The 23,095-nt window shown below is 48.7% G+C and overlaps 1 protein-coding gene across 2 annotated transcripts in view; it reads left to right on the plus strand.

Annotated features, from left to right (window-relative positions):
- The first annotated feature begins 811 nt into the window (after positions 1-811).
- LOC146832877 (myosin light polypeptide 6-like) overlaps positions 812-23,095 on the plus strand; it is a 113,261-nt gene continuing 90,977 nt past the window's right edge. Inside the window, exon 1 of one of the 2 annotated variants that reach the window (XM_085600301.1) lies at positions 812-1,046. In XM_085600301.1, the coding sequence (XP_085456427.1) occupies positions 885-1,046 (162 nt within the window). In that variant the 5' untranslated portion in view covers positions 812-884. The remainder of the gene's footprint in view (positions 1,047-23,095) is intronic. The other variant, XM_085600300.1, reaches the window with a different exon arrangement.

The raw sequence follows: 23,095 nt of genomic DNA on the forward strand, positions 1-23,095 counted from the left end.
GCATAAGCAGCTAGATTGAAGACATTAAAGAAAGTAGGGCTCACAGACTGTAGCTAAAACAGACTGAGTAACAACACAAGTAAATAATCCAGTCCTCAAGTGAGTTTACAAATGCAGACCTGGTTTACAAACCGGGACTAACAAGCCTATTAACGAATCAGAAGCAACCATTTAGAAAGGACAGTAGCAGGACCCAATTGAAAAGATGGGTGGAGAGTGGGCGGAACTTTAAGTCCATACCTGAATACAGCATGCCTCACAAAGCAACGCATACGGTGCCCAGACTCGACCTAAAAATTGCATAATAATGAAGAAATACTACCACAAAATGTGCCAAATTACACCACATAATTTGCCTATTGTTGCTACATAATTTACTCAACCTGGCTGCCACATAATTGTCCCTTCCCTGCCGCATAAATTCCACTGGCCTTGATTATAGACAAGTGATGTGTAATCGTCTCGCATCCCCCCTGAAATGGACTTCAAAACGCCTCTTACCAGAAGACTGCGATCCCCCAAATGCAAGGTTGTTCCCCGTCCGAGTGCCCAGCAGAAGGGACTGGACAGCTGGTTTAGGGTCACGTAGTTTTCCAGCACCTCACGCAGTAACAATCCCCGGAGTGTAGAGAGAACAATGCCCACCGAAGCCCGGGCATGCCTAGCATAGCATGTCTCCTGAAAATATCCTATTTGGGAGGGGGGGGGGGGGCTGTGCACCCACCCAGCTCTCTATATCGGTCTCTGGAAGGTTCATCGGCTGTGACGTCACGCTGGCAGGGCATATTTAACCGGGGAGTGGGATGGTAAACCCGGAGTACCCCCACTGCTGTAGGTGCCCCATCGACACCAGGACTCGCGTCACACAGCTCGCGCACGGCACCATGCCACCAAAGAAGGAGCTGCCCGTCAAGAAGCCCTTGGGGAAACCCGCAGCCAAACCCAAGGCAGCCGAACCGACGCCGGCAGCGAAACCCAAAGCGTCAGTGCCGGCCCCGACGCAGGAACAGCCCAAGGAGCCCAAGCTCGACCTTTCAAAGGTGGTGGTAAGTGAGAGCAGCCCCTCACCCCTGGGCGGGAACTGTCGAAGCGTGGATGACTGCAAAAACTCAAAGACGAAGAAGCAATTCAAGGTTTGGAGGTGACGCAGAATTGTAACCCTGTCACATGTGTGGTAAATACAGCATCTGCCCTACGCCGAATATAGGGATTCTAGTCAAACAAAATGAGGCCACGAGTGACCACGTTTCCCAGTAAAAAGCCCCCATCGTTCTGCGCGCTTTATTTTAAAGACCGTGCAAATTTCTGTAAAGACGTCTACCTACTTGTCGAGTATAATTCGCACACCTTTAATTTTTTTACATCGCGCCGCTTCACACTTATCTTTACAGATCTTCGAGCAGCTTCAATGAATTTAGGCCAACGGTCACACCTGACGTGACAGAAACCCGCATTCTGTGGCCACCAAGACCGTGACGCAATACTGCAGACATTCTAAAGATTAATATTTGCAGTAGAAAAGATAAGTGCAACACGTGTGGCAAAACGCTTGGGTTTTATTGCAGTGGAGTAAAAATGATGCTTCTAAAAAGCACATTATGCTTGAAGACCACCAAAGCTAACCAATATCCACAACCCATGTGCATATGATACTAGCTGCTGTCCAGCTCTGCAGTGGAAAGTAGGTTCTATGAATTTAAATCACGTGCATAATAATATTTGCTTCCAAGAAGCAGCCCAAAATTACTACTAAAAGACTGAGCAAAATGCATTCGAAAAGGCCTTATTCTAGGATTTTTGGTGCATTCGTGAGGAGTAATCCACGTTTAAAATCTGTGAAAACATAAACCAACTACTCGCCCACACTCCTAGGCCGGAGCACAGTTGTTCTGGAACAATTTTCAGAGTGGGGGTGCGGCCATGAGTGTTGCATCACTGAAGTCATAGGGATTGGGGAAAAGCGTCACACAAACTACACACATAACACTCTCCTGCTGGATACAGATGCTACACTTGGTAGCATCTGTATCCAGCAGGAGAGTGTTATGTGTGTAGTATGTAACTGGTGGTGCATTTTGGAGCACACTTGCAATTATATTACTAAAGCATCGTGGAGTAGCACACCATCATTTTTCAATGGCACATTTTCCATTGAAATGGCCATTACATTTGCACAGACACGTTTTACTGATACAACTATATAGCACGCAAATGAAAATGTACGGAAATTGGGTTTCAGCGAATATTTAATTCGTGCATCACCAAGTAAAATGCCTTGATTTGTTTTCATCCAATTAAAATCTCTCCTTCCATCATATTTCGGAATTACAAAAAATGTGCTTCATTTGTGCTTTCCTAACTGCTGATATATTGTGAAATACTTGTTTAGTTTATTTACAAGTATTTATATTTTGTTGTGTGACAGCAAGATTGTCATAGTTTACTGTACAAAATTCTCTCACTTTACAATCAGAGAAAGAAAACGAAATACCACTATCTCTCTTAAAAGAATAGGCATCAGTTTGTCAAAAGACTGAGCCTGACATTTGACCTCTTTGAACACAGAAAATGTGACAAGATAATTACAAAAATTGAAGGCATCTTTATTGCTCATTCATCTTCTTAACTCCAGCATTGTTATTTTGGGGGTGCTGCGGCACCCCCTGGAATCCTACTTCCAGCGAGCTTCTATGCAGAACGCCAAGGTTCAATGGCTTTATAAAAAACATAAACTAAAGCTCCGCTTCACAACATATCCCGAATACCAGTAAAAGCAGCGAAAGAGGTGAGCCGGCGTTCAGTCGCTACCACAATGAGGGAATTCTGAAACCGATGGTGCCAAATGGTGAATGTGGGCATCTATCCTTCTCCATCTTTCCTACTCTCCATCCACCCTGTCTCACTTCATGCACCTATCCACCCTTCTCTCCGTCCAACTAATGATCCTTCTACAATCCAATCATTTCTCAATCCTTCCACCCATCTCTCCAAGAATCTCTCATCCTTCCTTGCATTCAGCCACCCTTCTTTACAAACTTACTTTCATCCATCCATCTTTTTCCTTATCAATACTCTCTGCCCACCCATCTCTCCATCTTTCTCATGCTCTGCTCCAGCCTTCTCCCCCTTCCTTTCTTTTGTGTTCTCCTGTTGCATTTTTCCCTCTACTCCATAGCTTCATCATGCCATTCTCTCGCAGTGCTGTTCAACAACTTGTCTTTGAGACCAATGTCTTCCATCAAAATCACTAAAGCCATGAACAACATTTGGAAGGTTTTATCCTACACACACTTTCCAGAGGCACCCGGCCCACTGAAGCTGCACAAGTGTGGGAAGGGGGGTTATGGTACCTACCAAGGTTAATGAGCCTCTGCTACGTAATGTATGGAAACATGCCCATATATCAGCATTTGCCATACAAATGTAGTTATAAAGGGCACCCAATACTTAACCACCCTTCTTTCTTTACTAAATAGATAACACCTTCATACCAGAGGTGTTGTAAAGGACAAACCTGTGAAACAATCTCTTAACTAGATATGGAAAGAACACAGGCCTCAAAGGGTCGGTTGCCTCCTCAGGCCTGGGTAACATAGCTGAAAACCTGTCAAGTGAACAAGGGCCAGGTAACTTCCCCCTCTGGGTTTAATGTGCTAATGCTCAGCAGGAGTGGGTAGAGGGCACACTAGTTGTAACATAGTCCCTCACTCATGTAGTTCAATGCAAGCACTCGATTAGGGGGAAAATTGATCCACCCAATGAGCCAATACGATACACTGTGGCAGGCTGAGTCAAGATGTGACTGAGAGCGTTGGGACAGAAAAGTCCCTCGCATGGTGATGGACATGCACATGTGCCCTCAGTACCCTAACTGTAATGATGTCTGGATCCCTGATGCTGATTTTTGTTGTCATGGGTGATCACGGATCATGTGTGTGCACCATGATATAGGCTTGCCTCACAAATTGCACTCTTTTTTGAACCGGGAAGGGCGCCCAAAGAACTACCCTTATAATGGTGAAAGCCTGCTGCCTTTGCCAGAAGTTAAGCAGCACAAGTGTGGTGGTGGCAGAATACCATGTAGCAATTAGTAGGAGTGACTAGGCCTTTTTACTGTTGTCACTGGAGTGAGGCCTACAGGCCAAGTTCCACCTATGAATGGTACTATACAGTGGTTGCGCAGTGTGTGTATGCTCATGTATGCCTCTGACTGTTTCAATACATGAAAAATGTAGTGCTGTGCGTGTATGTTATATGCATGTGCTGGATGTATGTGTACCTGCAAATGGTAAAATACATGGGTGCTTTAATAGCCCCTTATGCCACTGGTACGTCACTTTTTCCCATATTAAAAGTGACACACCGGCGGTGCAAGGGGCTTGTAAATAAGCCACATGGAAATTTCTGGGTTCCATTTAGGGAGGCCCAGGGCTAACTGGAGGAACATGGTGAGGTAAAGGACTCCTCCCCATACTGATATGTGGATTGCTGCATTCCTGTGTTCCGAGTGGGGGACACTGGAGGAAGGGAGAGACAGGCTCTTAAGTACATTTCAAAAGGTGCTCTTTGATTCAGAGAGAGGTCACATCTCAGGATGGAAACGTGGCTGATAAGAGAATCATAAACAGTACAGCTGAGGCCCTGGGGCAGCGTTTTGATACACATATCCCAGTGGCTAATATCCAGATTTGAAGTCTAGTCAATCCCATGACCTGTGTGGTTTCAGATTTGGAGTCACTCCTGCTGTGAAAGACTGCTCTCTGGAGGAGGAGCAGGACAGAGGAGAGGACTGTTCAAATCAAGGCCGGCTTTATGGCGGTGGGACCGGTGCAGCCGCACCTGCCGCTGAGCAGAAGAGGGGAGGGAGGGGGTGCTGTGTTTAGAAATAACTTATGGGTATAACAGCACCTGCGGCTTAGTTCCTTGTGTTTCCAGTAGTTTTCAAGCAACAATAAAAATGTAAAAATAACTTGTGTGATTAATGTTCCTGCTGGAGAGAGATTGTAGGTTTGTGTAGTGACTGCCTTATCTCATCATAAAGTAGCGCAAAGGTTTAATATACCTGCTGCAAAGAACATGTACAATGCAGTTCGCAGGACTGTATTTTATGTGGTTAGTTCGTTGGGTTATTGCTTTTGTCACAGAGATCCTTTTGTTAGTTGAAGTTCATAAGTTTCAATCCTAATATAGTAATATAGCACAGTAACCTATGAATGGTCATCAAAGAGCTGCATGCAAACTCCATGGCATAGGACGTTAAGTTTTTTTCCATAGTCTTTCACTATACAAATGTTGCTAAAAGGGGTTTGATTGGGTAGAAATACATTCTTATTAGTAAAGCGAACCCCCCCAACCACTGTGGTATGTTTACAATCCTGAGTTTGTGCTTCTCCAGACCAAACACTCTTAGCATGTATGTTTCCTTGACTTATATCCACTTGGCATAAGCTAAGTCCCTAGTATATGGTATCCAGGGTACCGAAGGCCTGCAAGTTAGAGCGTCACCCCAGGGACTGCAACGCTGGTTGTGCTACCCTGGGGGTGACAAAGGAAAAATATTTTTCCCAGTCTGCCATTGCAGCCAGGAAGAGCAGTGCTCACTGCTGGCTCGACTTTGCTGTTCAAAACCATGGCAAAGCCAACCACCCTTTCCAATGTGCAAAAGTCACCCCTACACCTTCCCTACGAGCCCTAATACAGGGTGTAACTTATTGAAAGACAGAACACTTGTTATACATGTTCTGGGAGCAAAGATGCATTTGTCTTTTTTGTATTATGGAAATGACTGAAAACCCCATTGGTGAGCACAGGGTGACATGCTGACCCCTGAGCTGTGCTAACTCCTGAATGAGGTTACCAAAGTAGATATTTCAAGGTACCAAACAATTTGTTACATTAAACCTGACTTGATACCCAAGTCAAAATTAAGGTAACTTGTTGCTATGTGCAACCTTTAAAAAGATGCCACTTTATGTGCCTGTGGCTGACCACAGTTGCACACCAGGACTGTCCGTGAGACTGCTTTCTGTCCTTCTGGGGCGACGTGTAAACTACTCCCAGGAAATGACACTTTAGGATCCTGTGTGGGGGAGAGGTGTTACCTTTCACTGGCAGAAAGCCACACACATGTTTGCCCAAAAGTCGAGCTTCAAAGGGGAGGCAGCAATTGAAGGGCAAATGGCGAACATTTGGGAGAAAGGCTGCTCTATTGTTTGGGTAGACAGACTGGTGCTTGGGAAAAAGGGAGAACAACCGTTGTCAAACCGTTTTTTCACTGACATGTAGTCCTCCTGGTAGTCACACCTCTGGGTTGGGCTTGGGAGCTCTGCATGACGAGAGAAGGGTTCTGCCATGTTGATAGTGGGCAGAATGGAGCCTTCTGGGATAGCTAGAAGACACACTACAAGGAAGTAGTCAGCAGAAGGTAGGGGACTTTATAGCCCATTGGCTAGTGACTGAGACCTTCCCAGAGGGCATGTTCTAGGCATAAAAGTGCATCCAGAACTCAGCTCTTGTTGGGCTGGAGAAGAGGGCTGAAGGAGGACTGCCCTACTGCACCAAGGGCTCAGCGAAGAGAGGCTGCACCGAAGTTGGACTGAACCTCCTGCACCTTGGGCTAGCAAAGGAAAGTACTGTGCCTGCTGTGTCCTGCTCATGTAGAAGCTGACTCCTGAGCCTACCCAGAAGCAAGAGACTCCATGGGTCAGTTAGATGACCTGCTGCTTGCAGCACAGGGCCACAAAAGCTGAGGTAGCCTGCCTGGCCAGTTGGTAGCTGAGGTCTCCGGAATGTCGCTCCTCGCCCGCATGAAGCTTGAAGGAACAATATCTGATGCTCTAAGGTTACACCCGAGTCTTCTGGACCAAAGAGAGTCGTAAGAGTGCAGCTGGGTCACCCAGAAGGCAAGTTACCACCAAAAGAATAAAATCACTGAAACCGCTGTACAGGGAAACTGGTAGCCCAGTGGCGACTATACTTCTGCCAAGCTCGAGAGGACTTCAGGGGACATCATCTCCTATCGCCTAGATCACCTCACCAAGCCAGTGAACCAAGGAGTACCCATGGAAGACCTCCATCGGCCGCCCAGCATCTTCAGTATCCTGTATCCCTTGCATCAGGACCACTCCAATAGAAGTCAACAGCAAGGGACCACTGAGACAGGAACTGGACTTGAGACTGCTTTTCTTGTTGATCCAACTGGTTCTTCAGACCTTGCTGGTCCCCTTGACTGACTCTTCCACAATTGCTCACCGAAAGTTACTTTAAGTAATCACATTACCACTTACTCAAGTTTTTCTTGATTAAGTTTCTAAGTGTCAAATATGTTGAATTTGCCAAAGCTTGTTTGCAGTTAAGTGAAAAGTTGTGATTTACTATGCCATATAAAATCCCTACCTCCAGAACCCTCTTTTTCCCTTTGGTGTCTTAAAATTTATATAAATCTAATCTATTTTTATAACTTGGTGTCTGATTTCTTGAGTGTCCCGTGTCTTTCTTCAATCGTTTTGGTGCTGTTTAAATGCTTTACACTTTTTCCTTTGAATAAGCCTGACTGCTCAGAGCAACTGCTACCCAGGGTTGAGCTATGGTTTAGCAAACAAAACTTAACTGATCCTAAAGGGGTTGGTAGTGCATTGCACGGTGAGGTCCCACAAGCACACCATGTAATACACCCCATTTCCTCACAATATGTGATTTCTATACCTTGCAATTATCATTGTCGTATTTAACATTTTCTATAGACTGAATTACACATGTATGATTAATTTTATCTTTATAATGTGTGTGTGATATCAAGTGCTCTGATACCCACACTGGTATGAGGAGCGCTATAAAACAAATGAAATGCGTGTAAGAGAGGTGTTATGGAGAGATGAGGGGCACTACTAGAGGGTGGTAGAGAGGGAATCCTTGAAGAAGGAGGTCATTGGGGGGATGCCAGAAAAGATTTTTTTACCAGGCACAACTAGCACTAAAGCAACCCCCCCCCGAAAGTAAACTTAAAAGACTGAGACTCTTAATCACATTTGGTGTCTAGAAATGGACTATAAGAAGGGAAGCTTGAGCCTCCCAAAAATGGCAACCGCCAAGCAGCCAGTTGGGCTATAAAGGAGGAGCTCTGCAAGACTTCTGCCTGTGACCCAACTGGGGCCAAAACCTGCGAGCCGCCCAGTTTGGGTGGGGGGCATCACCAAGGGAATCCAAGAACACCTGCCGCTAGAGGCTGGAGCTCCAGTGCCTGCCTGCTTGCCAAGACTAGTGTGCCTTGTGAGATAGAATAAAGCATTAGACAGATTGAGGTCCTGTGTGCGTTCCTGGCGATTGGATCCCTGTAGAGAGGAGTAAAAAGATGGCTGCTGCACTGATTGGGTTGATGCCCGTGTGCAGGGAGAAGTCAGCAACCCCTACTTGCCAGAAGAAGGCCGCCGTGAACACTCCTGCACTGATCGGGTCTTTGCCCATGTCCAGGTTTGAAGCTGGCAACTCTGTATGTCAAGTGGAGCTGCCGTGCCAATTGGGCCATTGCTTGTGTGCAGAGCAAAGTAAGCAACGCCATAGGTCAGGTGGGGTGGCATGAAGATTGCTGTCATGCTGATCGGGCTGTAGCCCGTTTGCAAAGCGAAGCTGGTGACCCCATGTGCTAAGTGGGACCGGCGTGAAGATTGCTGCTGTTCCAATCGGGCTGTAGCCCATGTACCGAGGTGACCCAGTATTCCAGGGGGGCCACCGGGGCCAGGCAAGGAGCATGGCCTGGTCGAGACCATTATTGTGTGGCGGAGACCGCTGTGGTGACCTGAGCAGGCCCAAGCCCCTACTGATGGCCACCACCAGATACTAGGCTCAGGACCCATTGTAGGTTGAGTCCCAGGATATTGGGAATAAAAGACCCCAACCCCCAGGGTTGGTCCCAGTAGTTCCTGCTTGCCTTGTGGACCTCTGAACGGGGTTCTGTCAGAGAGTCTCAAGCCAATGGCTGGAGGGGGTTAAGCACTGAAAGCTGGTAGCTGAATGAGGTAGATAGACCCAAAGCCTACTGTATCTATTGTTACCAATAGGTCTTTTAAACAGCTGAGCTGTCAAAACTGAGATCTGAAAAAGAAGAGTAAGAGGACATAAAAGTGTACCTTTCCAAATGGCTCATATAGCACCGAGAGGGTCTTGAGTTTGAAGCTGAAGATGGCAAGCATTTCTGTGTCAGAGGACCCTCATGGCAATATTGAGAGCCTGAAAGATACTTACCTGTCTGCACCTGTTGTCTGACAGTCTTCAGAAGCTGTATTGGCCAGTCTGTCCCATTTTCACTGTGCTGGTCGAACTATCCGTTACACGTTAGCCAGTCCCTGTGGTTGTCTGTTTGACTAGTTCCTGCCTGTATGTGAATCTGTGACAACTTGCCAGACGTTCATACTGGCAATCCGTCGCTCTGTCTGCTTTTCCTGCTGGCTGTCAATAAGTCAATCCATTTTTGTCTGTCCATACTAGTGCCAGTCAGGTTGTCTGTCCCGTTGGTCGTCAGCCAGAGGACTGTCTGTCATTCTTTGTTGTTGGCTGCCAGTCAGAGGTTCTGTCGGCCTTTCCTAGTTAGTGCAGCAGTTTACGTTCAGTGTGTTCCATTTTGTGGACCCCTCCAGCGGGAAGTGTCAGCTTGGCTGTGAACCTCTCCTTGGCTTGAGACCATACTGACTGCTCCCCTACGGCGGGTGTGATCTGCACAGGCCTTCGTGACCAAGGCCACGTGGCCATGGCATACCCATTTCTGTAGCAACAGTGTCAAGAGGGCCACATACTCGAATAGTAAAGCATAAGTGGTTTATTCTGCAAGTAAAATGGGAGCCCACAACCACAGCTGCCACCTCAAGGTTTGTCCAACGGAAGCTGCCAAAGGACAGTTGAGTGGAACAGAGGGGCAACATTCCAGGACTTCGAACTAAGTGAAAGAATAACAAGGTAGGTAAGCCTTCTGAGAGTGGAGCATTAACAAATAACACGAATAATGCATTCATAAAGAATTAACATATACGTACACAGTACAGCGAGCCTCTTTGTAAACAGGTACCTCGAGAGGCAGGTTTGTGGCCGGAGAAGAGTCCCCCAGCCCTGCCGCATCACCCCTGGTCCGCAGTCCAAGTCACGCCCGGGATTAAAAGATGTTTCTGTGGGGAGCACATTCCCTTTGTGCTCATGTTTAAACATTTCTCTCTGACGCTGTCAGTCAAGGAAGCGGATCCGTTATCCAGTGCTTAATTTGAGCCGGTGGTTTCCAGTGCTCGGCACCAGCACTTAATTGTCTAGCTAATTTCGAGATGAACACAACAACAGGTAATTATTATTTTAATATACATTAAAAATGACAATGACCTGCCACCCAAGCCATTGATATAGTCAGAATTGTCACACTTGTAGGAGTGTGATGGTTAGTAGTTGTGTTGTTACTATCATTGGCAGCACTGCCAGTGTCAATGGGTGGTGCAACCTGCAGTGGCCTTCCAACGAGAGCTTAGTTTAAAAAAATAAAAATAAATTAAGGACTGCCGTTATATCGTACTAGGTGGTAAAGTGTGGCACAATATCAGTCGCGGTGCAGTCTGCGTGACGCATTGGAATAAAACCGAAAGGGACTACGGGCAAATGGAGGGGGTGGAGAGGAAAGCAGCAACCCTCGAGTGCTCCCCCAAGAGTGGCACTGCTCCCCGGAAAGAAGGGGACTGGTTGGAGCTAAGGTCGTCTTGCATGAAGGGGAATGAACAAGATGGGATACCTACTTGCGAAAGGGGAGGCCGGTCACCAGACATATTTGTGATAGCGCTGCTTTAGTAGATCAGTAAAAAACGAGCTTTAAGAAGCCTTATCGAGAGAGGGGCTTTGGCTCCACCCACATTTTGATTTGCCTCTCTACTGGATTTGAATAGGCAGAAGTATTTGGTTTCTGCTGAACATGTGTACTTGTAGTCGCAAATAAGACTGTAGTTGTCAGATATGACAGACACAGTGGCCTGATTTATTTATTGTGAAAGGATATGTTAAGGCCAACAGTCCATTATGGGAGGTTTGGTATTTCATTGTGTTAAAGCTTATAATAAAGAAGTCTCAACATGAATTCCTACAGATTACTTTATTAGGCAAGTGTTTTGTTTTTTCCCAGTGACAGATCCTGTTTTTTTAGGTGAATTTCATTGGATTTTAGTCCTTGCTTGACAGTGCAGCTGTCTTTGAGGGCTGATGTGATTATAAAGAAAAAGAGCTGTAAGAAATAGTACTAAGAGAGAAGCTCTGCCCGCATGGTATCTTCTTTACAAACATTTAATTCAGCAAGACGTGCACCCCAGAAACCACGCGTTGAACATTAAGGAGTGTGGAAAAAGGCCACTTTGAAGAGGCAGGTACATGTCACATCAGCAATCCTTAGCACATCGTCATACCGACTAACATTAAGGTCTCACTGTACAAAGATTTCACCGAAGCAAAGTACACCACCCCCACAAAACAACTGCAGTTTAACAATTGCAAATCCACATCACTTCTTGTTCATTACCTGCTTAGCCCAACTTATTAACATACCAAGAACCTCTGTCTCCTTATTATATAAAGCAAACACAAGGAAATGATGGATGGAGCGCTGAAACTTTTCAGACACTCACCCCCAGTCACAGATCTGGGTTAAATCCATCATCGTTCTTTAGCTCACTTAGCCACCTCAGTTCAGACCGAGCTAAATGCAAATCAGGCTTGACCTTGTGCCTCATGGGAACAGTCCAGCCCAAACTGCCAAGCCAGGCCTTTCCTTAACCGGAAAGAAGCATTCTGGGACCGGTTTCAGGGTAACACCCCTCATCAGCCAGGCTAGCTTGAATCCTGTGGCAAAGTGAGCAAGGGACCCAAGTCTGCGCATACCCTGCCAACTCAGGGCGAAAAAAGCAAACACAAGGAGATGATGGACGGAGCGCTGAAACTTTTCAGACACTCACCCCCAGTCACAGATCTGGGTTAAATCCATCATCATTCTTTAGCTCACTTCCCCACCTCAGTTCAGATCCAGCTATATGCAAATCAGTCTTGACCCTGTGCCTCATGGGAACAGTCCAGCCCAAACTGCCCAGCCAGGTCTTCCCTGATCCGGAAACAAGCATCCTGCGACCGGTTTCTGGGTAACACCCTTCATCAGCCAGGCTAGCTTGAATCCAGACCCAGACGTGGGTCTCGTGCTCTCCATCCCACTGGAGTCAAGCTATCCTGGCTGATGAGGGCTGAAAGGAGCGGTCCAAGGATGCTTGTTTCCAGTCCAGGGAGGACCTGGCCTGGCAGTTCAGGCTGGACTATTCCCATTGGGCGCAGGGTCAAGACTGATTTTCATACGGCTGGGTCCAAACTGGAATGGCATGGTGAGCCAAAATACAATGGATTTAGGCCCAGATCTCAGTACTGGGGTGAATGTATGACATTGTTCTGCATTCTGTCCATCAATTATTCTTTTTGTATTTGTCACCCCGAGTGGGACGAGTATGCCCAGACGTGGGTCCCGTGCTCTCCATGCCACTGGAGTCAAGCTATCCTGGCTGAGGGCTGAAAGCCTGAAACCGGTCCTAGGATGCTTGTTTCCAGTCCAGGGAGGACCTGGCCTGGCAGTTCAGGCTGGACTCCTGCCTGACTCTGCAAGGAAAACTGTAATCAAAGCGCTTGTGGTATCCCAGCTAGATTACTGTAATATACTCTACTTAGAGGCCTCTAAAGGTCGGCTGGGAATGCTGCAAAGGGTGCAAAATGCCACTTGCCAGATGCTACTGAACATTCCCAGATACATCTTCCGCTGGTACAGCTCTACCAAAGCTTCATTGGCTCCCCATCCAGGACAGAGTGTCTATTAAAGCACTTTGTTTCTGCCACAGAATTCTAAACCAGAAAGGTCCTCATTACCTTTTTCATCTGGTCAAATTTTATCACCGCAGCAGATGCCTCAAATCCTCAGGAACTGCTCGGACAGTGATTCCTAAAATAAACAGAGTTCGTTTGGGAGATTGCTCCTTTAGTTTTTTGGCTTCCAGGCTCTGGAATATACACCCTTTGGGCCTTAGAATGGAACCTTCTGAAATTCTGTTCCAAAAAAAACTGAAGATTTGTGTTTTTTTACAGAGTCTTAAGTCATTAGTCAAGTTGGGCAGGTTTTACAAGGCTCTTTATGTTCGTATCTAGGGCGGGGACACTCCGAATGGAGTAACCATTGCACTTTATAAAATCCTAACATAACATAAATATTTGGAATTTTGTGTGTAGTACTTGCTTATGTGTTCATTACAGTACCTTTTTCTTTTCAAAGAACCATTGGCTGAACATTGATTTGTTATTATTTATCCTTTTCATTTTATTTTGAGAGTTTTTTAGAGCGCACGTGCCCTGAGGGTATCAGACTTCATACAATATACAAGTTGCCCCCCCAAAATTGTTTGTTACAATCACCTGTGAGGTTACATAAAAGTTACATAAATATTTCAAAGTTCAATAAACACATCAGAGAAGGGGGCTGTTATTTTTTGTAACATGGGTAGATTATGTGTGTATGATGTATGAATTCTGTGCAAATAAGAACATAAAACAAAATAAACACATGACGTCACCAGTAGGGTAGTCATACCCTGTACCGGGTGATTACAGGAATTTCACCATTGTAAACAGGAAATTGCATGTTTCTGCATCGTGTAGGAGGTTAGGCGGTGATTCGAGGCGTAGGAAGTAATTGCTCTAGTAGTTTACTGTGGATGTGCCTCTATCTGACTTAAGGTGACTTTATTTTTGGTTAGGATAGGCACTTGCATTAACCTCCGAAAAGTATTAACCGTAGGTGGATTTCTTTCCCTGTTGGGCCGTAGTGTCTTTCGGGCAGTAGTGCTTACATTTTCTTTTGAAGATGCTATAAACTGGTTTGTACGTATCTCTGGTGGAAGGCAGTGCCAGAATCTGGGCGCATTTCCAGTAAAGAAGCGTGTGTATGACCTTTCTTGAAGCCGGGTGGTTCAAGTAGTAGTGTACTTGAGCTCCATAGGGGGCGGTTCCTTCCTAATTTTGTTAGTTTGTTTTAGAAATATTCCAGAGTCTTCAGGTAAAGTGTTTTGTGTGTAATGTAAGATGTCTTGAGGATGCATCTTGCTTTGACTGTGAGACATTTCAGCCTAGTTAGTGGGAGAATGGTGTGGTCATAGCAACGTTATTTGTGCGCATTGCTGCATTTTGGTTTTCTACCCCACAACAGCTCCCTGAGTAATCCGAGGACTGTTTTTCCTCATTACTTTAGCGTCGCGCGCTTTAAATGAGGCGCCGACACGAGCGGTATTTCAGACGTCTTTATTCTTTCATTATATCCCTTAAACTGGCGAGCGCACTCGCGTCAGCCCTCCCATCATCTTCCTGCCATGCCTGACCCGGAAGTCCGAGACATGGTCAGGCATGGCGATATGACATCTCCCCCTTTTGTAAATTGTCATTTACCTTAGATCGTTATTCTTTAAAGTTCTTCAATGAGTCGGACCGGCCTTCGAGCAGTCCTCTGTGGCCGGCAAGGAGGATGTTATTCTCCGGGTTCATCCATGTTAATTACGCGAAGGCGTTCCTCGAGGCTGTCTGCTCCTGGATCTGAGGTGTCTGTGTCTCTATTCGTTTCATCTTCTCGACTGTAGACTGCTGGATTGCACTTCTTGAAGTGCGATATGTTCCTCGTGGTCCTCTTTGTTGAGGAGGCTGCTGTAATCGTGGTTCCTTTCCTCTTCATTACTTGTAGCGGGTGGGCATGATATCGACTGTCGGCTTTAGCTCTCTGTTCCTGCTTCACTAGTACCCACTCTCCTTCTTGGATGCTGGATGTCTTTGCATGGCGCCGATTGTCTGCGTAGTCTTTCATCTTAGCTTTCTTGTCTCTATCAATGTTCATTAGTGTCTCATGATCTGATGTCGGGAGTCTGGAGTGTATGACTGCCTCCGACATCGGGACCCTGGTGCGCAGGGTTCTCCCGAGCATCAGGGTAGCGGGGCACCTGTTGGTGGTGCTGTGTGGTGTTGTTCTGTATGCTCTCAGTACTTCATTGAGCGCTGGTTGTATGTCACGCTGGGATAGCTCAGCTTGTTGTATCGTTTTCTTCAGGGTGGCCATGAAGCGCTCAACCATCCCATTGGCTTTGGGCCATAAAGGGGTGATTTTCCAGTGTCTAAAGTTCAGATGGTCTGCGAATTCTGTGAACTCATGTCCATTGAAAGGTGGTCCATTGTCCGTCTTTACTGACTGTGGAATCCCCCATGCTGCGAATATTTCGTCAAGGATGGGTATGACTGCAGATGCAGTTGTGGACGATAGTTGGTGTGCAATGGGAAAACGAGAATATTCGTCCATGATGACGATGACATATTTCCCAGATTTTAGTGGGCCGAAGAAGTCAACAGCTACTTGTTGCCATACGCCGTCTGGGAGGTCAGACATCTGCAGTGGGGCGTGTGGTTCTTGTCGCCCCACTAGTTGACATTGTGGGCAGCCTTGAAGCGTGGCTTCTACCATCTGGTCAAGAGCCGGGAACCAGACCTTCTCTCTCAGTGCTTTCTTCGTGGCTACTACACCCCTGTGGCCTTCATGGGCTAGATTGATGGTCCCTTGTCGTAGTTGTTGAGGGATGACAATCCTCCTGTCTCTCAGTAGCAACCCATCTGCACTGATTGTGAGGTCATCCTTGACGTGTCTAAAGGATGAAAGTTCTTGCATGTTGCTAGCAGTGATGGTTTGGGAGGTCTCCAGATGTCTCCATGAGTCCACTCGGATGCGCTGCATGACGTCTTGGAGTGTGGCATCCTTGGCAGTGGCTTCTATAATGGCATCTAACGGGATGGCAGGTGGGCGCGCTTGCTCAATCACAAAGTGAAGGTATTCTTCAGCTAGCGAAGTGCGTATCTGTGTCAGTCTTTGAGGATGACGTGAGATGTAGTCCTTTGGGTTTTCTGCCTTTCCCGGTTTGTGAATAATGGTGTAGGTGTAGTCCTGCAGGCGGATCCCCCACCTCTCGATCCTTGGAGGCATCTTCGCTCGTGGGTTGCCGAAGATGGTGATTGGGGCCTGATGGTCAGTAATAAGTATGAAGTGCTTCTCGTAGACGAATAAGTGGAAATGCTCGCATTCCCACACGACGGCCAGGCTTTCCTTCCCCGGTTGCGAGTATGCCGTCTCCGTGAGGCTGCGGCTGGCATAGGCTATGATGTGACTCTGGTCTCTTTTGTCATCATACTGGGCAAGAATGGCACCAAGGCCCACGAGGCTGGCGTCAACGGTGACTTCTGTTTTCCGTTTGGGATTGAAGTACGCCAAGTGGGCGGCAGAGCTTACAGCGCCTTTGATCTTGTTGAAAGCATGTTCGCATGCCTTGGACCAGTGAAATGGTTGGCCTTGTCTTGTTAGTTCTCGCAGTGGGTAGCTGATGGTTGCATAGTCTTTAATGTATCTGGCACAATAGCTGGCCATGCCCAGGAATGAACGAATGTCACTGACATCGCGAGGTTGCGTGGTGTCAGCGAGCATTGAGACTTTGTCGGGGTCTGGTCTCATGCCATCTTTAGAGAAGATGTGGCCGTAGAACTTGAGGGTTGACTTGTGGAATTCACACTTGTCTCTGTTGAGTGTGAGGTTGGTGTTGAGAAGGGCATGGCACTCGCGGTCTAGAGCTTTGTCATGGTCTTCACGTGTCGTGCAAAATACAAGTATGTCGTCATTATAGTTGAATGAGTTGGGAATGTGGTGGATCACCCGCCGAACAGCTTCTTGAAAGATTTCCGCTGCTGACGAGATGCCAAAGTTGAGGCGCTTATATCTGAAGAGTCCTTGATGAGTGGAAAACGTGGTGATATATCTCGACTTCTCGTGAAGTTCGAGCTGGTGGTATCCTTTGTTGAGGTCTAATTTTGAAAAGACCGTTGCTCCATTCAGGCGGGTAAACATGTCGCTGATATGAGGTCCGGGATGTCTTTCCCGTTCCATGGCCGTATTCGGGGCGCGCATGTCCACACACAGGTGCACTTTGTTTTCATGCCCTAGTTTGGATACGACTACCACCGGCGACACCCAGGGAGTGGGTCCGGATGATCGTTCTATGATGTCCGCTCTCAGCAGATCTTGAAGCTCATCATCGACCGCTTGTTGAAGGTGAAATGGTACTTTCCTGTGGTGTTGGGCCACTGGCGTGACTTGCTCGTTGATGTGTAGTTTAACTTTGACGTTGGCTGATTTTCCTGGGCCTGAAAACAGCTTCGGGAATTTGTTAATCATGTCAGGCGAGTCATCCACTTTGAATAGGATTTCTACCAGTCTCTACTGTTCTGCTGTGGGTAAGCTGAGTAGGCAGTCAGCAGCTTCAGGGCCTTCTATGACATGAATTTGAGCCTGAATTGATCTGTTCTTGTAGGTTAGTGTTGTGGGGAAATGTCCTAGACATGGAAGTGGCTCCTTGGACATCCATGTGTAGACACGCACTGCGGACAGTTCTAGCTTCGGTTTTGGGCACATCTTTTCATATTCCGTTGTGCAGATATAATTCAGTGACGCTCCCGTGTCCAGAACAAACTTGGCGGAGTAGTTTCCCATTCAAATATGTAATTGGGGGTATTTCTTCAGCCGGTCTGGGTTGGCCACCATGCATACATATTCGTCACTGTCTTGTGATATGGGAGTGAGTGCAGACGATTCTCTTGATGTCGACCGGTGAGATCGATACGATGCCTGGGACTGTGTGTTGGACCTGGACGAGCTGGTTGACCGGTCTCTTCTACCATGCACCGCCCTTGCATGGTGGCGTGTCCCGGCACTTCGTCTGACTGGGCTAGTTTCTTTACGTCTGGTTTGGCACATAGCTTCGAAGTGATTTTCTCTCCCGCATTGGTGACATTGTTGACCCAGGGCTGGGCAGGTGCTAGTGTGTGGATATTCCAGACCGCAGCGGTAGCAGTGAGGCGATTGTTTCTGGGTTTTACTGCTTCTGGTCCCACCGTGGGACGAACTCGTGGGTTTGTCAGGCCTCCGATGATCCAGCCGACGTCTTGTTTCTGTCTGCGATTGAACTTGGAGGGCTTGTTCACGCTTTTCTGTTTTTCCGGCTTCCATTTTCTTTGCGTGCTCTTCGGCTTGATCATTTATGCGCGTGAGTTCTTCAATGTCCTCGAGCAAGTAGTGTTTTTTGAGTAGTCGACTTCGCAGTGATTCGGACTGGCATCCTTCGATGATGCGTAAGTGAAGAGCGTCCTCAGTGTTAACGTTGTCGAACTCGCAGTATCGTGCTAAACGCTTTAGTCACGAAATGAAATCACCCATGGATTACTCACGTTCTTTGGACGCGAGATTGAAGGTGTAGCGTTCGTAATCTAGGTTGCATTTGTGGAGAAATTTCCTGTTCAGAGCGTCCTTCACATTTGTATACGACGCAGTGTCTGCCGGGGGCAATTCTTTGATTGTTTGCCCAATTTCTTTGCCCACTACGTTTTTTAGCGCTATAAGTTGATGGTCAAGATTATCTACTCTTTTTTTTTTTTTTTTTTTAATATCACTTTTTTTATTTTTATTTTATTCATCAAGAAATATAAACAAATTAAATAAATAAATGCTTTACAAGATTAACGCCCTGAAGAAGGAACTATTTATGTGTTTTTGTGTTCCGAAACGCGCGTCGGCGTTTTATCCTATTGTATTCTTGTTTTTTAATTATAACTATCTCATTGTACTATTGTATTGTTTTTTTTTTTTGGAAAAGTTTTTATTGAGCAATAATTCGGTTACAAGTACGGGCCTACAACCACCCGGGCCGGCCGCTAGGTACAGAAGGAAATATACACATATCAAGGCTACAATCAGTTCCCAGGGCACTGCCCCGCAGTGGCTCCAGATAGTTCTCGAGGAACAGGAAGCGTAAGTCCAACAATCACAAAAACAAAAAGACAAACAATAAAAAACAAAAGGCGAGTTATGAGGGAAACCAGTGCGGGTCAGGCTCCCCCCGGGAAACTCCAGTCAGGACAATTGAGCAAACCGCTAAAAAGAGGAGTACCGGGAGGCCGGGGACGGAGGGGGGGGGGAGGGGGTCAAGGGAGATGAACGTCCATATGTAGTTGTTCCAAAAGGCGCCAGGAACCATCAAGGGTCAGGGGGACATGGCGATATCAGTGTCTACCAGGGGGGGCGTACAGATGCCTCCGCGATACGCGTTCCACTGCCCCCAAATTCTACCCCATGCCCCCGGCTTGCCACGGGCCACATACACAGTCTTCTCCCTAAACATACACCAGTCCATATTCTCCTTCCATACTGACACGGTGGGCGGCCGTTGAGCGCCCCAAAGTTGCGCTATGTCCCTCTTGGCAATCATGTTCCCTAGGGCCGCCCACCGAGTCTGAGCCGCGCTGTAGTCATTGGGCTCCCACACATTCAGGACACAGCGACGCACCTCCGGCAGCAGCACAACCCCAGTGACCTGTCCCATAACCGTGTGGACCCGGCGCCAGTAGTCCGCCACCTCGCGGCACTCCCAAAGGATATGAAGAAAGGTGGCGCTGAGCCCACACCCTCGCTTACAGAGCCCGTCGCCGGAAAATCCCATCGAGACCAAGCGCGGGCCCGTCACATACACCCGGTGGAGAATCTTGAGCTGTACCAACCGGAGACGAGCCGGAATGGCAACCTCCTTGGGGGACGACAGTGCAGACTGCCAATCTTCGTCGTCCAATTCCACCCCATCCCCAGTCCAAGCCTCCCGAAGGCGCACAAAAAGGTCCGCCCGGTGATTAATTAATTTTTTATAAATTAAAGAAATAGTACTATCAGGGACATGTCCGTCAAGTATACGGTCCTCGAGGGGCGAGGAAACAGGGATCTTGGTCCCCTCCCCGAAGACCGAGAGCAGGGCGTGTCGAACCTGGGCGTAGCGGAAGAACTCCCTGTCGGTCAGCTCGTATTCGGCCTGGAGCACCGCGAAAGTCTTTACCGCGCCCTTATGCCACAGGTCTCCCACTTTGCTGATACCAATCGTGTCCCACTGGTCAAACCCCTTCGTGGTCCACAAGCTGCCCAGGCGGTCGGAGGCAAACAAGGGAGTAGCACATGTTAATCGCTCACTCCAGCCCATGGCCGCAGTGGCAGCCCTCCAGGTCCGCACCGCAATCTTAGTAGGACCCGTAAGGGTCCGGCCAGCCAGGCGGGAATAAAGTGCCCTGTTGTAGTTCCCGCCGGGAAGCAGGAACTTGTCCATCTCATACGCCGGATTCAAGCCGGGCGCATACGTGGCGTGGTTAATGGCAGATAGCTGCGAGGCCCAATAGTACCTGCGAATGTCAGGAAGCGCGATGCCCCCGTCATACCAGGGGAGAGTGAGCTTGGCAAGAGCAATACGCGCCCGCCCGTCCCACACCAGTCTCCTCTGCAGGCTCTCCACCTCCCGAAAGTAGGCCACTGGGATAACGTCGAAGGAGTTCTGGAGTGCGTAGAGGAACCTGGGAAGGGACATCATTTTAAACAGCGCGGCCCGACCCAGCGGGGACAGGGGGAGCCTGCACCACCGGGCCGTGTCCTCCCGCAGTCGCCGAAGTGGACGCAGGAGATTCTGCTCATAGCGAGCCACCGGGTCCAGCGAAACGTATATCCCCAGGTACTTAAAGCCGCTCAGAGATACTTGAATCGGGAGCCGAGGCGGCAGGAGAGGAGGACCACCAGAGATGGGATAAACGCAGGATTTAGACCAATTGATCGTGAGACCCGAATTGTTCCCAAAGGAGGTCAGAACGTCAAAGAGGACGTTGAGTGACTGCCGCGGTGAGGTGAGATACAAGAGAATGTCGTCCGCATACAGCGAGACCCGATCTTCGAAGCCCGGGCCCCACCGGATCCCTCTAAGCGAGGGCTCCCAACGGAGCCAGGCAGCGAGTGGCTCCAGGGCGAGAGCAAAAAGCAACGGGGACAACGGGCACCCCTGCCTCGTGCCCCTGCCGAGGGCAAAGGGCCGAGAGACCCGCCCATTCACCACCACTTGAGCCATGGGTCCCGTGTAAAGGAGCCTCACCCAGCCAATAAATCCCTCTCCAAAGCCGAATTTATCCAAGACGGCCCAGAGGAATGGCCACTCAATAGTGTCAAAGGCCATCGTGGCATCCAAAGAAACCAGCACGGCCGGTTCGGAGAGGAACTCCGCCCTGGCAAGGGCACCGTGAAGACGCCGCAAGTTAAGAGCGGTGTTGCGGTGCGGGATAAAGCCGCATTGGTCCGGATGAATAAGGTCGCACACGACACTCAACAATCGATTGGCCAGGACTTTCGCCAGGATTTTAGGCTCCGCATTGAGCAGTGAAATAGGCCGGTAAGAAGTACAGCGGTCTCGCGGCTTGCCCTCCTTGGGGATAACGACTATAGTGGCCAAGCGCTGGTCGGCCGGAAGGGAACCCGCCGCAAGAGAGTCGCGGAACATGCGGCTGAGGAAGGGCGCAAGCTTATCAGGACGCAATTTGTATAGTTCAATGGGCAGACCGTTAGGACCCATAGCCTTGCCCGAGCGAAGGGAACGGATCGCGGTCGCTATTTCATCCGACGACAAGGGGGCGTCCAGCCGCTCCCGGTCCTCAACGGACAGGCCGGGCAGAGCAATATCTCTCAGTAGGAGGCGAGAGTCATCCTCATCCCTGTCAGTCACCGGGGAGTACACCGCCCGGAGGTGGTCAGCGAAACATTCCACAATCTCATCCGGCTCAGTCACACACACACCATCCGCAGCACGCAACTCGGGGACCACACGATTCACTCTCTCCTTTTTGTCCAGCCACGCAATCAACTTTCCCGCCTTGTCCCCCGCGTCATACAATCGGCCCTGCTGCTCCCTATACATAGTTTTGGCCGCGTCAGTGACCAGGGACCTATATTCGAACTGTTTCAGGCTAAGGGCATGTAGCCCGTCCGGAGTAACATTCGCCTCCAAGGCCGACTCCAACCCCGAGATGTCAGTCTCCAGCTTCACCGCCGCCTCGCTCCTAACCTTCTTGGCCACCACTATCTGGGCGAGGGCGTGTCCGCGTATCACAGTTTTAAAGGCTTCCCAAAGGGACAACGCAGACGACACCGACCCCTCGTTTTCACTGAAGTATTGGTCCATGGCCTTAACCAGGCTGTCACGAGTCGCAGGGTCCCGCAGGTACCAGGGGTTAATAGGAGCTATCCGCCCTGCGGACCGCGACCCGGTGTCAAAGAGAAGCCACAGCGGAGAATGGTCGGAGATACCACGCGCCAGGTGTCTGACCTCTCGAATCCGACCAGTCTGCGCCGCGGGCATAAGGAAGTAGTCTAACCTGGAGAGACTCCCATGCGCCCCCGAATGAAAGGTGAACTGACACTGGGTCGGATGCATTAGTCTCCAACTATCCACCAAGCCGAAGGTCTCCAACATCCCACCCAGCCATGACTGGGCAGCGGGGAGGGTCCTTGGTGGGTGACGATCCAGTTCACCCGAAACCACAGAATTAAAGTCCCCGCCCATGAGCAGGAGGCCGTCCGGAAGGTCAAGCAGCATTCGACCCAAGTCAGTAAAGGTGGAGTTCTGGAGGCCCGGGGGGACGTAGACTGAAACCAGGGTAAGGGGCTGCCCCTCCCACCTCCCAATCAAACACACATAGCGCCCTCTGTCATCCGAGACTATCCTCGTGATCTCCACCGGAAGGGAGGTTCGCAGGAGAATGCCCACCCCCCTGGAGCCAGTTGTGAAACCAGAATGGGCTACGAGGCGGTATCCCCCCCTGTTCATCGCATGGCAGACATTGCCGACCAAGTGCGTCTCCTGGAGAAACACCACATCAGGAGTCACACGACGCAAATATTGCAGTACAACATTCCGCTTAATACGGTCCCCCAACCCATTGACGTTCCACGACATAAGCCTCAACCCGTCTCCCCCCATCCCCTCCAATAGATCAAGAGGCCCCCAGCCCGCAGCACGGTTCCCAAATATGGACAAAAATCAATACCTCGCCCTGTAAACAAAAAACACACAACAAAACAACCCCTCTTCCCCCCCAACCCCACCCCAAGTCCAACTCCCCCCACCCTGCACCCCTG

This window comes from Triturus cristatus, chromosome 4_2 (assembly GCF_964204655.1).
Source record: "Triturus cristatus chromosome 4_2, aTriCri1.1, whole genome shotgun sequence".
NCBI classification, from domain to species: Eukaryota; Metazoa; Chordata; class Amphibia; order Caudata; family Salamandridae; genus Triturus; species Triturus cristatus.